Source organism: Hemicordylus capensis, chromosome 4, assembly GCF_027244095.1.
Source record: "Hemicordylus capensis ecotype Gifberg chromosome 4, rHemCap1.1.pri, whole genome shotgun sequence".
Lineage (NCBI taxonomy): Eukaryota > Metazoa > Chordata > Lepidosauria > Squamata > Cordylidae > Hemicordylus > Hemicordylus capensis.
In genome coordinates, this window is record NC_069660.1 from 300,358,489 (window position 1) to 300,374,050 (window position 15,562).

General features: G+C 43.0%; 1 protein-coding gene across 6 annotated transcripts in view; it reads left to right on the forward strand.

The window, feature by feature from the left end:
• Positions 1-15,562, forward strand: part of COL14A1 (collagen type XIV alpha 1 chain) — a 233,740-nt gene that overhangs the window by 30,313 nt on the left and 187,865 nt on the right. For all 6 annotated transcript variants that reach the window (XM_053246596.1, XM_053246598.1, XM_053246599.1 and 3 more), the window contains exons 4-5: positions 4,192-4,335; positions 10,832-10,951. In XM_053246596.1, the coding sequence (XP_053102571.1) occupies positions 4,192-4,335; positions 10,832-10,951 (264 nt within the window). The remainder of the gene's footprint in view (positions 1-4,191; positions 4,336-10,831; positions 10,952-15,562) is intronic.

Consider the following 15,562-nt stretch of genomic DNA (forward strand, 5'->3'; position numbering starts at 1 on the left):
CATTTGTTTTCATCTCTGGGCTATTAATACCCTTGTGGCTACAATTAAGTGTTAGATCAGTTCTGTTTGCTGTTTTGATCCTAGTTCCATAACATATCAGAATATCACTACCACTAGTTCTATCACTGGATCTAAAGGTGACAGTTGACCAATTACCTCTCTCTCAGCACTCATTTAGCATTTTAAAGGCACTTAAATCTAGATTGGAATTTTGATTTCTGCTAATTCTGAGGGATATGGAACATGTATAAATCTTAATGTGTAACTTCCAGGAAGACAAACCTTGGTAGTTTTTACAATATATGTAGATATATTTTGCAATACACATAAAGGTAAAGTATGCTGTCAACTTGAAATCAAAGAAGTTGTTAAAGGTGACTGTGAAAAGAGACTGCCAAAGATCAAGAAACTGAAGAAAGCAAAATGGATGTCAGAACAGACAGTGGAAATTGCCAAGAAAAGGAGAGAAGCAAAGTCAAGCAAGATAAAGACCTCAGGAAGGAACTTAATAGGGAATTTTAAAAAGCTGTTAAAAGAGACAAGGGGCAATACTACAATGACATCTGTAAAGACCTTGAGGATGGAAATAGACACTGAAAAACAAAGATCTCTGAAATCAGAGGGAGGTTCCAACCTCAAATTGACATGTTAAAGGATGCCAAAGGACAGACAGTATATAAATGTATTAAACAGACAGTATATAAATGTAATAAATAAATAAATAAATAAAACAAAGCAACTTTACTGGGAACAGCCTATATTCTGCGATGATATCTATAATAATAACAAGAACAATATTGATAATAAAATTCAGCCATCCCAGGTCCTTGGGAAGGACTCGATGTCTGGATAAAACAAACCTGTCAATAGCACCTGTCTGACTGTGTAAACAAGAAATAATAATAATAGTAACTTTGATTGCATCAACCTTGTCAGGTTGTGAAATATCCTAAGGGAAATGGGTGTCCCAGAACATCTAATTGGTCTCATGAGAAACCTATACACAGGACAGGAAGCCACAGTCCAGACAGAACATGGTGAAACTAGAACTAAATGTAAAGAAGACTAAACTAATGACAACGGGTACAGCAACCAGCCTCAGAACTGACAATGAAGACATTGAAGTGGTGGATAGCTTCTGCCTTTTAGGATTGACCATCAACAGTAAAAGATCCAGCAGTCAAGAAATACACCGCAGACTAGCACTTGGTAGGGATGTAATGAAGGACTTGGAAAAGAGTTTTAGATGCTGTGACATGTCTACACCTACAAAGATTAGAATCCTTTGGAAAATGGTTTTTCCCATGACAATCAATCAATCCATCAAAGTGTTCTGTCGAGTCAGGGTCTACTCTTGTTGATGACAGAGCCCTGTGGTTGTCTTTCGTAGAATACAGGAGGAGTTTACCATTGCCATCTCCCGCATAGTATGAAATGATGCCTTTCAGCATCTTCGTATATTGCTGCTGCCCGATATAGGTGTTTCCCATAGCCTGGGAAACATACCAGCGGGGATTCAAACTGGCAACCTCTGGCTTGCTAGTTGAGTCATTTCCCCACTGCGCCATTAGGTGGCATATAATATACATAGATATCTACAATATATGTAGATTCATGGTCAATTCTCCTCTGTGATTATGGTCATATACTCAAATAAACTGTAGTTCTTTGCAGCCTAAGCTATGCTGGTGTCAACATTTCTTTTACATAAGGCTTAGATTCTTAAGAGACTGTTTGGAGGCCTCCCCTCAAGACACAGAAAAGCCATGTCCACCCACACCTTTAGCATATGCTCCAGAATCACCTGCAGGAGGCAGACGTCTTGTAGCAGATCAGTTTAAAAACAAACAAACAAACATACTTGCATAAATGGACCTTGCTCATATGGGTTTGGTGATATTACAGACAGAATGTGCAATGTCAGATGGATCTCTAAAATAAAGCCAGTATGAACAGTGGCAATCCAAGACTTTTGTGTGCCTGAAGCAGGGTGCCAAATGCTGCCCCTCTCAGCATGCACACCCTCATAGGAACATAGGAAACTGCCATATACTGAGTCAGACCATTGGTCTATCTAGCTCAGTATTGTCTTCACAGACTAGCAGTAGCTTCTCCAAGGTTGCAGGTAGGAATCTCTCTCAGCCCTATCTTGGAGAAGCCAGGGAGGGAACTTGAAACCTTCTGCTCTTCCCAGAGCAGCTTCATCCCCTGAGGGGAATATCTTGCAGTGCTGACACATCAAGTCTCCCATTCATATGCAACCAGGGCAGACCCTGCTTAGCTAAGGGGACAAGTCATGCTTGCTACTACAAGACCAGCTCTCCTCCTCCCCTTCTTTCCTTCTGCCTACCAGTGATAGCTGTACACTTGATTTTGTGCATGCAGAAGTGCACACACTCAACACCTCTTGTGCAATGGCAAAACTGCAGCTATGCAATGCACGTGCCCCCTCCACTTCCTCCCTTGAGGACTGCTGGGCTGATTATGAAAAGTGGGAAGAAGTGGGAGAGGAAACCATGAAAAGGAGGTAGCATATTGGAGATGCTCTATTGAGCATCTATCCACTCTTTCCTAATTTCCTCTTCCACTTAATTCCCCTTTTCATAACCAGCCTAGCTGTACATAAGGGGGAGATGGAGGAAAGCCGGTGTGCCTCGTGCTGAGACAAGCAGCAGTGCCAGTGGTGAAGAAGAGATGGTCAGGGGTGTGGAGCAGAGCAGAGCAGGTTTTTTTTGCCAAGTGGTGGCTTTGCCATTGCTCAGTGAACGCTGCTTCGATGGTGGGGTGGTGACATCATGGGGAATGGCATAAGGCCTCTTGCTGCCACCTCACCTTACCTCATGGAAGGATAATCCCTGAGTATAAATGCTGAAAAACAACATATGGTACAGCCTTCATGGGCCTCTACAACTTTAGAAAGCAGATGGGGAAATAATGTTCAGAATCCTTTGCCCTGATGTCCTAATTTTCTGCAGTCATGAGTGTGTAATATGGGGGCAACATTCAATTGTCCAACCCTCTGCCCTTGCATTCTGAAGAAGTAGTGTAAGTGTTCATCTTGTGCTTCTCTGGCTGCCACGTAGACAGGAATCCCAGATTGCTCAGAGCTCTGCAGCTTAGCTGCCTAGGAGTGTCAGGAATTCAGGAGAGGTATTACCCCAATTAGGAGACAGGTAGAGACATGATTTACAGCTACCTCATTCTGACATATAGCAAAGAAGTGGTTTAATTAATGTATCCCTGTATCTATACTAGTAAAAAGGCTTGCAGTTTACAAGCATATTAACAGTCTTTTCTTAGCTCTGCATTTATTCATTCATTCATTCAGTTTATATACTTCCTAAAGTGGCTCAGGGCAGTTTACATTGAAATCAAAAACACATAATAAAACAATTAAAATAAAAAACTGAACCATATTCCAATTAAAATTACAACTAGATATCATTAAAAGCCAGGCTAAAAAGTTGGGTCTTTAAGGCTCTCCTGAAGGCCTCCAAGGAAGACAATCCTCTTATATCCATGGGGAGCACGTTCCACAACCTAGAGGTAACAACAAGAAGACCCGATCCCAGGTTGCCACAAGATGAAATGGTGGCACCCAAAGACTGACCCCTGCTGATGTCTCATTCCCCATCCTCATTTGAGGTCTCATTCCCCATGCTGTCCTATGGGAGGGTTTCCCCTCATTTCTCAGGACATTAACACATTTTCCTAGGGTTTGGTATTCTGGGCAAGGTCTAGAACTTACCTGTGAAAATGCCATGTTTGGGGGAGATATATATATTTATTTATTTGGTAGTCTGGGAAAGGTCTGCAAAGATATTTCTATCTTTTGCAGTTTGGCCTGGGAGTTTCATGTCAGTGAGTGAGTGAGTCATTGAGACCCAAACAATTTTATATTTTGGATGAAGAGGAGGAGTATAACTTCTCTGGGTTTTTAAAGATGAGAGGTAGAAAGAAGCAGCAAAGAATGTCTGAGTGCTTGGAAGGCTGCTGCCAGTTGCAACAGACTTCTGACCAAAATAGCCCAGTGGTCTAAAACAGCTTCAAATGTTTATTTTGGTTTAACTGTGGATTTATGTAGCTTAAACAAAAAGTAATATGCATACATACATTTGAAATCATCATCAGTTCCCATGCTAATTCTTTAAGATTTAAAACTGCAGCTCTGGTCTCGTTTCTCTTTTGCAGGTGGAAAAACGGATGAGCTCACTCTTCAAAACAGTGCAAACAAAGCAATTATTCAAGGTCTTATCCCTGATCAGAGCTATACGGTTCAGCTAGTAGCCTTTGCCAAGGATCAAGAAAGCAAGGCCGCTCAAGGCCAGTTCCGAAGTATGTCATCTCCTTCCGTTATTTGCATATCTTGCAGGATTCTGCTTTAGGAGAAACTGATTAAAGATAAACATGTGTAATGTGCTTTAGTTTCAGAATGGCTGACTTTATCTGCCTATTGTGGTTCCAAAAAAAGTCTTAGAATAAAGGGTTCAGAATGAAAAGAAATGCAAACTTAATCAACATGTAATGCATGATTCAAATGAAGATGCTCTTAAATTAAGGAGAAACCTCTGGTCAGTGGTAAGATATAATTCTACATCTTCTGCCATTTCCCCAGGGCAGTCGAAGAGGAAGGGGCAGACATATGAGAGCGGGGGGGGGCACAGAAGGGTCAAAGTACATTTCTGAGGGAGAGAGCTTTGTTCTACGTGTTAGATTTGTGAAAGAAAAATAACACACTTCCATTTTAAACATACTTTGTCTGAAGTAAGTTCTATTGGTTTCTACTTTCAAGAAAGCAGGCTTAGGATTGCAATTTCTAGCTTATGACCCAGCAATGGATCCAGCAATGGAGGGGCAGTAGGATCAGGCTAGCAGCAACCCAAGTGTGTGTTCATGACAGGAGACTGGATCAGCCCCACCGAGTACCGCTGCAGAGGAATTACCTTTGTCAGGGCTCTGGCGTGGGCACCTGAGATCTTGTGGTCTGAAGCTGAGACCTAGCTTCATGAGCTCCTCAGAGCTGCATGTGGCCCTGCCACAGAGCCTATTTCAAATGAAGAAGGCTATTCAGTCAGTGCCTGTGAAACTGGCAGACAGTTTAGAGCCTCAGAATTGGTCAGGTGTGATGTAATACTCAGATCCTTTGACTGGTCGATATAGCAATCTTTTCTGTACCTCATTTTCTAATTCCTTCCACTCAAATCCAGAGCACCGTGAGCTGGCAAACGGATTCTCCTAGGTCTAGATTCGGGCATGGCTGCTCACAACTCCTGTGTGTGGCCCTGAAAGAGGGATGCAGATGAATCCAGCATCTGCATCCCTGCTGTTGTCAAATGCATGCTGAGGAAGGCCAGATATGTGCCATGTAGATGCAGCCTCCACTATTGCTAACTGGGCAAAGAGGCACCTTTTACCATGGTGATTCTCTTTATTTAGCAGGGGGAGAGTAACTGGCCCTATCCACCACCAGCACAGTACTTCCAGTCACTGTTGCTGGTGTGTATCCTATGTTTCTTTTTAGAATGTGAGCCCTTTGGGGACAGGGAGCCATCTTATTTGTTTTATTTCTCTTTGTAAACCGCCCTGAGCCATTTTTGGAAGGGCGGTATAGAAATTGAATTAATAATAATAATAATAATAATAATAATAATAATAATATGTGCAGATGTATTTGGTAACCTGCATCAGCCAGTGACTTTATTACACAAGCCACTACTACAGGTGCAGTTTAGCAATACCTGTACATTGGATCCTCCTAACTTGTCAGCCACTCAGTTCTCTGGCTTATGAACCCCCCTTCCTTGTCTCTGGTCCTTCTTGAAGTGTTTACTCCGACAATGGATGGCATTTGTGCGTCCATTGGTGCTGCCGGTCAGTGGTGAACCAGATGCTCTGCATTTCTGTGTGTGAGCTGGTCCCTGAAGGAAGCCGAGAGGTGTGATGGTTGCTTATGAAGAATCCGTGCCAGGGTGTTGCAGTCATTTCTTAGTGTAACTGTCTGTATTTACTATAACACCCTGATTAGGAAACCCTCAAAACCACATGCTACTTTAAAGCTGGAAAACAAACTGTTGAATGGTTGCTCCAGGCTCTGAATTATTAGCTGTGGTTGTTTTTAGAGTTGCTTAATTCCACCAGAAAAGCAAGCTTGACACTGCGTGATTTAGAACTTAAGGCTTATGGTATATTTCAAATACTGTTTCTTTGGCTTTGCGGTGTTTTTACTGGCTGCAGTGAGACTTGGGTCCTCATGACAGCATAATGGCTTGCCTGAATCAAATCAGTCCTCATGCACGTCCAAAGCCCTCCACTTCTATCAAATAAACTCGATCGGTTGAGGTTCCACTATAAAGACCAGTTCAGATGATATGAATACCTAATAAGCACCTGGATATACACTTAAAACTTCTAAGGTGCACACTTGAAAATGTAAAGTGTGAACAGAGATGGAGGACAAACTTTGCAAATGTGTATCGCACACATGTTCAATAGTGAATGTCAGGGATTCTGGCCCCTGCTGGTGGCTTGGGCCCCAGCAGGAAGACGATAGAGAGATGCCAAGTTTACTTGCAAGCCTGCTGACAATAGAGAAGCCTGCATTTCTCCAATCATTGGCTTGAAGGAGGAGCCTGTGAGCCTGGAGGAGATGTCAGTGAATCGGTGTCATCCAGGTTACATGATACATGTTGGGAAGGTGGCTGGCTGGCTGGCTAGTTGGCGACAGATGCTTTGGAGTGGAATCCCTCAAGGAGGCAGGAAGAAGGAGAGTTCTCATGAGATCTAGAGTGATGGGATGGGTTCTTAAGGAGTCAGAGGAAGAGGAGAGTTGGGCAAAGGACAGTAGGTCTTCCACGAGATGGGACAACCAGAGCAGGGAAGGAAGGCAACCACCTCTTTTCCTCTGTCTGAAGTCTTAGGTGGGGAGGCAGAGTTTAACAGTGAGCCAGGATTGGTGGTGGCTCCCTGATGAGCTTAGATGGAGGTCATTCATACAATCAAAAACTGTGTTCTACCCAGGTTTGGGAGCTGTGTGTGCTCCCAGTTTTCGATTGTGTGGAAGCAAGGTAAGAGAAAGTCCTGGGTAGAAGTGATTGTGTGGAAGCAAGGTAGGAGGAAAACCTAGGTAGTTTTTCCTCCTATCGTGCTTCCACACAACCAAAAATTGGGACCATACACAGCTCCCAAACCTGGATAGAACACAGTTTTTGATTGTGTGAATGTCCTCATGATGTCAAGAGGGTGACGAGGGCAAGCATCCCCCAGATAAGTAGCCTGGCTCTACCACTTGTCCATTGCTGGACCAGAAACTATACATTAAAATAACGCTGTAATCCTAAGCATGCTTACTTGAAAGTTAACTCCATCAAAACCAATAGGACATACTTCAGAGAAAATATGTTTAGGATGGGAGTGTTAATGCAAAACATAGTGTTTTCTTTTCCTTTCAGAAATCCAACATGTGGGACAAAGCTCTCTCCCCCAAGAAATGCACTCTGACACTTCTACATAAGAACAGCCCTGCTGGATCGGACCCAAGGCCCATCTAGTCCAGCATCCTGTTTCACACAGTGGCCCACCAGATGCCTCTGGGGATGCTTCTGTGCCCCTCGTTTTTCCTGAATGCCCCTGCTGAATGTGATGAATGTCCTTTTAGTGGCAAACTTAGGTTCCATAATGTGTGAAAAGACTCTAGGGAAGGGTGGAACCCAAATGCAAAAGGTGGAATTTGATAGCTGAATACTTAGTAGCATGGCTGAAAATGGGTCACAAGCTGAACATAAATATTTAATATCATGCAAACCAACCCCCACAACCCCCATCATATGCTTTTTATAGATGTCTTTAATGGATCCATTATATGATAATGGATGCGTGGTATTGCTGTAGTGTCATCTGGAATTTTGCATTTAGTTTCCCACATTTTAGGAAGACGGTACCAACTGGAGAGGATTCAAAGGAGGCTGACAATGTTGATGAATAGTTTAGAATTCAAGAGATATAAGAGGCTGTAAGGGCCCAGTATGTTCAGTCTAATGCAGAACAGATAAGGGGAGCATGATAACTATTATTTAAAAATGTCAAGAACAATTATTCTTCATTACAACTTGGGGAAAGGATGCAAGCGTTACAGGGCCTCCACTGGCTCTATATTGGCATCTAGTCAAGATTGAAGCTGATGTGTCAGATTTTTAAAGCCCTTAATGGCTTGAATCCTAGGTACCCAAAAGACTGCTTCATGTCATTCGTTCCATTGCAATCCCTGTGACTAACCAAACTGAGCCTGCCCTATAGAGTTGATCCTCTGCTCATCAGATTTGGACAGGAAGGACTCATAGAGAGGATTTTGTAGCATCTGCTCCACAAATATGGACTCCTAGAAGCCTGTTTTGGAGCTTAAGTCTTTAATTTTTTCCACAAATGTAATGTGAGACTTTTTTCTCATGGACTGGTTTGAACAAGAAACACCTTCTTGTAACAGGCAGTGAGACAAGTTCTGAGTACTTCAAATATGATTTTTTTAAAAAAACTCTTATATCCTGCTTTTCCTTCATGGAGCCCAGAGTGGTGTACATTATTATGTTTATTATCACAAAGTCCCTGGGTTAGGCTGAAATAAGTGACTGGCCTAGAGTCACCTAGTGAGTTTCATGGCTGAACGGGGATTTGAACTTGGGTCTCCCTGGTCCTAGTCCAACACTCTAAACAAGGTCTGCTCAACTTAGGCCCACCCCAGCTGTTTTTGGACTATAACTCCAGTGCAGAGAGCCAGCATGGTGTAGTGGTTAGAGTGCTGGACTAGGACCAGGGAGTCCCAAGTTCAAATCCCCATTCAGCCATGATACTTGCTGGATGACTCTGGGCCAGTTACTTCTCTCTCAGCCTAGTCTACTTCACAGGGTTGTTGTGACGAGAAATCTAAGTATGTAGTACACTGCTCTGGGCTCCTCGGAGGAAGAGCGGGATATAAAATGTAACCCCCCCCCCCAAAAAAAACCTCCCATAATCCCTAGCCATAGTGGCCAATAGCCAGGGATTATGGGAATTGTAGGCCAACATCTGCAGGAGGGCCAAAGTTGAGCAACCCTGCTCTAAACACTACAGCACACTATTTGGTGTTCAGATGAGAATCTGAAGGCCTACATATGCCGAAACCTATATCAGTTTTATACCAGTTCACTGAATACCACTTCACACAGGGGCGTAACTATAATAGGGCAAGGGGAGACAGTTGTCTGGGGGCCCACTGCCTTGGGGGGCACCCCAGAGGCAAGTCACATGACTGAATCCCCCAGCCACGCACCCGCCCGGGCTTCCTTCAGTTGTATTCATCGTCCGAAACTGATGTGAGTGTGAAGACCTGGAGCTACCAGAACAGCATCTCTTTCTCTAGGACCATGAAGTGACTTCCATCGTCCACAATTTACAAAACCTTTTAAAAAATAATTTAGGATGATAGGAGATATATATACACACTATGCCTTTTATTACCACTATTCAGCCTCATTTAAGATTTCTTTACTTCATGAGCTGAGCTTTAGTTGTGAGGGGGCATTTTAAAATCTTGTCTCTGGGCCCACTCCAACCTTGCTACGCCCCTGACTTCACATTTCTGACTTCACTTTGCTTTCCTACAAAGATTTCTGAGAATTTTGGTTTGGTGAAAGTACTGAGAATTTGTAATAAGTTTTCATTTGTAATGTTATGTGATTCAACAAAATTATTGAAAAATAAGTTATTTTTAAACAGTACTGAGAATTGCCAGCCTCCAGCACTTCAGTTCTCAGAGCTCCCTAGCACCTCTGAGTGACAATTAAAGCAGTTTAATTCTGTAGTATGGATAGAACTTTTGTGGTTGACATCCAACTGACAGTGCACTCGCCAAAAAAATAAAAAAAAAATAAAAAAAATTGTGCATGCTACTGGAGAGGGACGATGTTAATCAATCTCCCTTTTCCTCTGCAGTCCACTGTGCCTCTCGGAAATATGGCCCGGTGTGTCCTGCAATCTTCAGTGACACAGAGCTGCCATTCTTCCATTGCTCTTTCCCCCACTCTGCTATGTCTAATTTGACTGGTCTCCATATGCAGCAGATTGAGATGGGAGACAGAGGTGAAAGAATTCTCTGCAGGGGTACCATTGTAGAAGGCCTCCAGTTATTTTTAAAAAAGAAATCTTTGCAAGTTATATATATTTTTTAAAAGAGCGACTAGTACATAAGGGACAGTCTATGTGAAAGTTTTCTCCTTTATGTGCTAATTTATTATAGGCAAGGCACTTTCTACATATAGGAACATTTTTTAAAAAGTGAACCCTCTGCCTGCAGTCCAGAATGGTTCTGCCCATCTGAACTCTGTTGTCATTCTCTTGAATGCATAGACCAGGCATGTACACTGTGATGTCACTGGGCTGTGTGCTGCCTGACCACCACCAGCTAATGATGTGGGCATGAGCAGGGTGTTGCCAAACGTGCTGAGATTTTGTTGTGTTAAACTAGGGGAAGGGGCAGAAATATACAGTGGTGGCAACTCTGCATCCCTCGTAATATCTGATTCTGCCCCTGATGAGCTGAGTCTGTCCTTTTGACCTGACCTTGCCAGCAGAAACTGTGTTGCTTTTTTTTAGTGTGGAAGCCTCTTCATACTACTGTGTGCCACTCTTGCTGGCAATGGATTGCAAAATGAAAGCAGAGCTGATAAGCAAAATGAATTGTTTTCATCAGGCAGGGTGTACAATTATCTCCTGATGAGGCTCGTTTTATTATTAGGCAGCTGGAGGATCTGCTGTGCCTGTTCTCATTTTAAAAGGCTGATCATTTTATCCACTTTTGCAGTTAAAGATATCGAGAAAAAGAAGGAAACCTCAGGTAAATCCAAGGTCAAGGATGTAGGTATATGGAAACCTGCCAGCCCAACAAAGGATACTGAAAGTGCACCCGCTCCTGAAGCAGAAGGTCAGAGCTTATGTGGGGGGGAAACTGTACTGAAAACATGTGATATTATCTGTAATATACTGCACATACCTGGGGTAAGGAAGGAATATTTTTCCAGCAAATAGGCCTTTTTTCTTATTATCGAAGATAATTATCAGCATCTAATCATACCAGTGACTTTTTGATATATTGTTAGTAAGTATGGACCCGCTGCAGTATAGGGATCATGGAACAGGTTATATCTCATGCTTAATGCTGTTAGTTTAGTGTGTGTGTGTGTGTGTGTGTGTGTGTGTGTGTGTGTGTGTGTGTGTGTACACGTACAGAAATATCAGCAGTTTAACAGATGCCATGTGCAACTTCTCCTTTCATTCCTCAGGAGGGTTCACACCTACATACAGTTGTTCTTATGTTATTTTGGTGTGTGGTGGGGTAACCCCGCTACACCAAGAGCTTAAATGCATCAAACCCATTTCCCCTTGGAAACACAAAGCTGTGAAATGTCTGGTGAGAAAACAAAAGAGTTTGATGTATCATTTCCCCCTCAGAAGCAGAAGGGGTTGTGATCATCAAGAGAGAGTACTGTATTTTTGCAACTATAACCCATGATTCAATTTTTTGCAAACAAAAGAGGGGTGTGGATAGCGTTACCATGCCCCCCGGAATTCTGGGTGTCACCCGTATTTTAAGCATCTTGCCCGGATTGCTTAGCCCACCCAGATTTCCCGGATTCCAGTTCTTTCTTTCTTTCTTTCTTTCTTTCTTTCTTTCTTTCTTTCTTTCTTTCTTTCTTTCTTTCTTTCTTTCTTTAAAGCTAAGCTCTAGCCCTTGTAGAAGCGGAGTTATGGAGCAAAACGTGCAGTCACTCTTCTGCTCAACCACTGGACTTGGATTAAGAGAGGAAGAGCACAGGATGCTAACTGGGTGGGTTTCACTTTCAGCTGCTAATTTTCATATGCATTGGCTCCCTCTGGTTTGAAAGCTTTGGGAGCGGGACCTTGGAGGAGGCATCTCACTGCATCTCACAGACATCTCCAAGCCCTGGCCAGCAACCCAGCCAGAAAAACTCCTCTTCACCTGTCTCAGCATTCCCCGCTCAGGAGCTTCTGAGAGTTGTGGTTTTAATGTCTCTGGGCAGCAAGGGAGAAAGTTGCCCTTGATAGACTGGCATGACTTCTGTTTGTTCTGTTTAGCAAGTATCATAATACAAGAACCTGCAGAATTTGCACGTCCTTCTCTTGTCAAATTTTTCAAAACCGGGGACTTCAACTCCGGGTGGCTCTGTACAAGCTATTGCTTTGCCCCCAACACCGATGTTGCACGCATCACAGCAGCTGTTGTCAGTTTCGACCTCAGAGTTTACACCGACTAAACAGTTGACGTCTACTTCAGCTACAAGATCGACATCAGGGGAGCATGTATTCCAATGCTCAGTGGAGGTCTTGAAAGATTCTGGCTCTGGAGGCTTAAATCAGTACTTGCCCCCGTCACTGACACTGGGTCAGTGTATTTTATTGATTGATTGATTGATTGATTGTTAAATTGATATACCGCCTTTCATTAAAACAATCCCATTGTGGTTCACACAGAAAAACTAACACAAGACTATAAAAATGCACAATTAAAATATTAAGCTAAAATATAAAAACATGAATCTGACTAAAAAGATTTAAAATACAAACATAAAATAACCATACAAAATACAATATACAAAGAGGCAACAGTAGAGACAACCATATAAAAGCCTGGGTAAAAAGCCAAAATTTAACACGCGCTCTAAAAACTGTGATGAAGACTGAGGAGCAAATGGCCACTGGGAGAGCATTCCAGAGTCTGGGGGCAGCAACACAGAAGGCCCTGTCCTGAGAGCACGACAGCCGAGCCTCCCTCATTGTCAGCACCAGGAGCAGAGTCCCCTCAGATGACCTCGTCAAGCAGGCAGCAACCCTTGGGAGCAGGCGATCCCTCAGGTACCCATGTGTGTAAAGATAGGAAACATAAGAAAAAGAAAAGATCCTTGGATGAGCAACTGCTTTTGGAATCACTGTTGAAAATAGCGAAGACCCCACGAGCTGACGGATGCCTCTGCATCAAAGTCCACTCTTCAAACACTGTCCCCGTCAGGGGTTCAAATAACAGTGGTGCAGGCATCTCCACTGTCGACACCGAAGCAGACTTCGACATCAACATTGACATAGCTGTCGAAGGAGTCAGTCATGACGTCTACGCTGCAAGAACCTTTGATGTCAACATCGAAGCGGCCATCAGTGTCAGCCTCAGTGTAGAAGGAGCAAGTTTGGACTTGGTGCCAGCGTTTACACTGACTGCATTGAGACACTTGTCTCCATTTCTGGATCCTTCAACACCAATGGTCATCTTTCTCCATTAATGTTGATCATCAACGTTGAAGAAATTCTGATGGAGGAGGATGTTGGTCTAACTCAGGCTGTTACCTATTCCTCGCTTTCTCTATTAGACTCTGCTGAAAGCACACCATTGGCTTTGACATTTAGAGGATTTTAAAGTCAAGGACTAGATGTGATGTTGAGAAAGTTGTTATTTCCATTCCAAAGACTCCTTTCAGGACTCCATTACTTTCCCAGAAGCACTTAGTATTTGGGTAATGTACACATGGCTTTTACACAGTGCTCATACCATTGCAGTTGCACCAGTAGAAAACCAACTAGGGTTCAAGAACATTGCTACGCTGTATTTCCAGGCTCACCATATGACTATTATTATTGTCTGTGGAAGGCACAAAAGTCTGTTTCCCTGGAGAGAATAAGGGGTGAAAGGAGTGACCAGCTTCACACAATGCAAGGAAGGACTCCTTCTACACTCCAGGGGTAGAAGGGAGACACCCTGTTTTAAGTCCCTACTGCTGTTGCAGGTCCTTCTGCTTAATTAAAGTCTCTGCCTACATCAACATACTGTTTCACAGACTCAAGCTGCACTTCTAAGGACATGGTGGTGGTCTCTGGGGAGACCAGCCCTTTGCAGGGTACATGTGTTTCAGATACATCTACTCATGCAATTCAAGAGGAAGAGAGACTCTCCTCATGGGAAGGGTATACATCTTCCTCTGATTCAGATGGTGAATCTGCAGCAATGGAACACCCTTCTGACCCATCTCCAGATTAAAATGTGCCGTCTAGACCTTCCAGTTCCCCCACTGAGGAGTTGAAGGCATATCACATGCTGGTGTCTGAGATGGCTGAAGTTTTGGGTCTAGAGTTTAACAAGCAGGCTTCAGAAATTAAAGTCCCTGTCTATGACTTTATGGCAGTTTCTCACTCTGAACAACTGGTTGCTCTATGCTCCTGGTCATTAGAAAGGCTGCATGGGATGCACTCAGTACTGCGACTCCAACCTCTAAGAGACTAGAAGGTTTGTACTGAGAGCAAGAAGAGAATGGCTTGTTGCTATTGAAACATTCCACGCCTAACTCATTAGTGATAGATTGTGTAACTTCAAGCAAGCCTCGCCATCGCCACTCTGCACCAGTAGACAAGGAGAGCTGAAAAATTGATAATATGGTTAGGAGAGTATACTCTACTGCATGTCTCTCCTTTTAAGATTGCAAATTTTATGGTCTGCATGGCCAAGTTCCGTCACTCAATCTGGGGAAATTTGCAACAGGACATAAAGGGCCTACCAGAGGAATTTCATTAGAAATTCAAAGATACCTTTGCTAAGTCTACAAATACCACACACCAATATCTTAGCAAAGCAAAGCACTCAGTGGAGACAGTCAAGGTCATTGGTGACCAGTGTTCTCTCTAATTCTTTTCATATGTGTGTGGAATGAGTTTTGTTCTGGGCAGCAGTATCAAGGCAGTGTGTGCACACACGTGCATTCAGAGTGAGGCCTTCCTGATCCAACCTGAGTGGGATCTAAAATTTACTGAGCGGACATCAAAGAACTTGTAAGCGTGCGCACATGTGCATGCCTTAGAGGGAACACTGCTGGTGACTGCAGTTTTGTTGAGAAGACATGCACGGCTACATTCTGCAAACTTGCAGTTAGATATGAAGGAGAAAATTGAGGGCCTTCCCTTTGATGGATAGGGCTTGTTTAGTAGAAGAGGCTGACAATGGAGACGTTAAAGAAATCAAAATATACTGTGAAAACGTTTACATCTTACACAATCTTATTCATCTTGCTGGAATAAGTTGTTTAACTGCCAGTGTCAATCTTTTAAGTCTCCTGAAAGGAGGGATTACAAGAGACCTTATCAGCATTATCAGTGAAAGAGCTGGCACCAAAGGCAAACAACAACAAGGTTTCTGTAGTAAGCAACAGGAACCAAGCAAGCAACATCTTTGATGTTTTGGCAGTTCCACTGGATTCCATAGAAACCTCTACCTCTATAAGACTAGGGAGCTTTGCGCCTGCAATGCTGCGAGGTATCCTACCACTCATTTACAAGGAGGAATGGCTTGCAATGTTGGATTTAAAAGACATATACTTCCATATAGGCATTCAAAGCAACCACAGAAAATACTTAAGGTTCACAGTGGGAAGTGAAGTGCACTAATAAAATTTTTTATTTTATTTTATTCGATTTCTATACCGCCTTTCCAAAAATGGCTCAGGGTGGTTTACACAGAGAAATAATAAATAAATAAGAT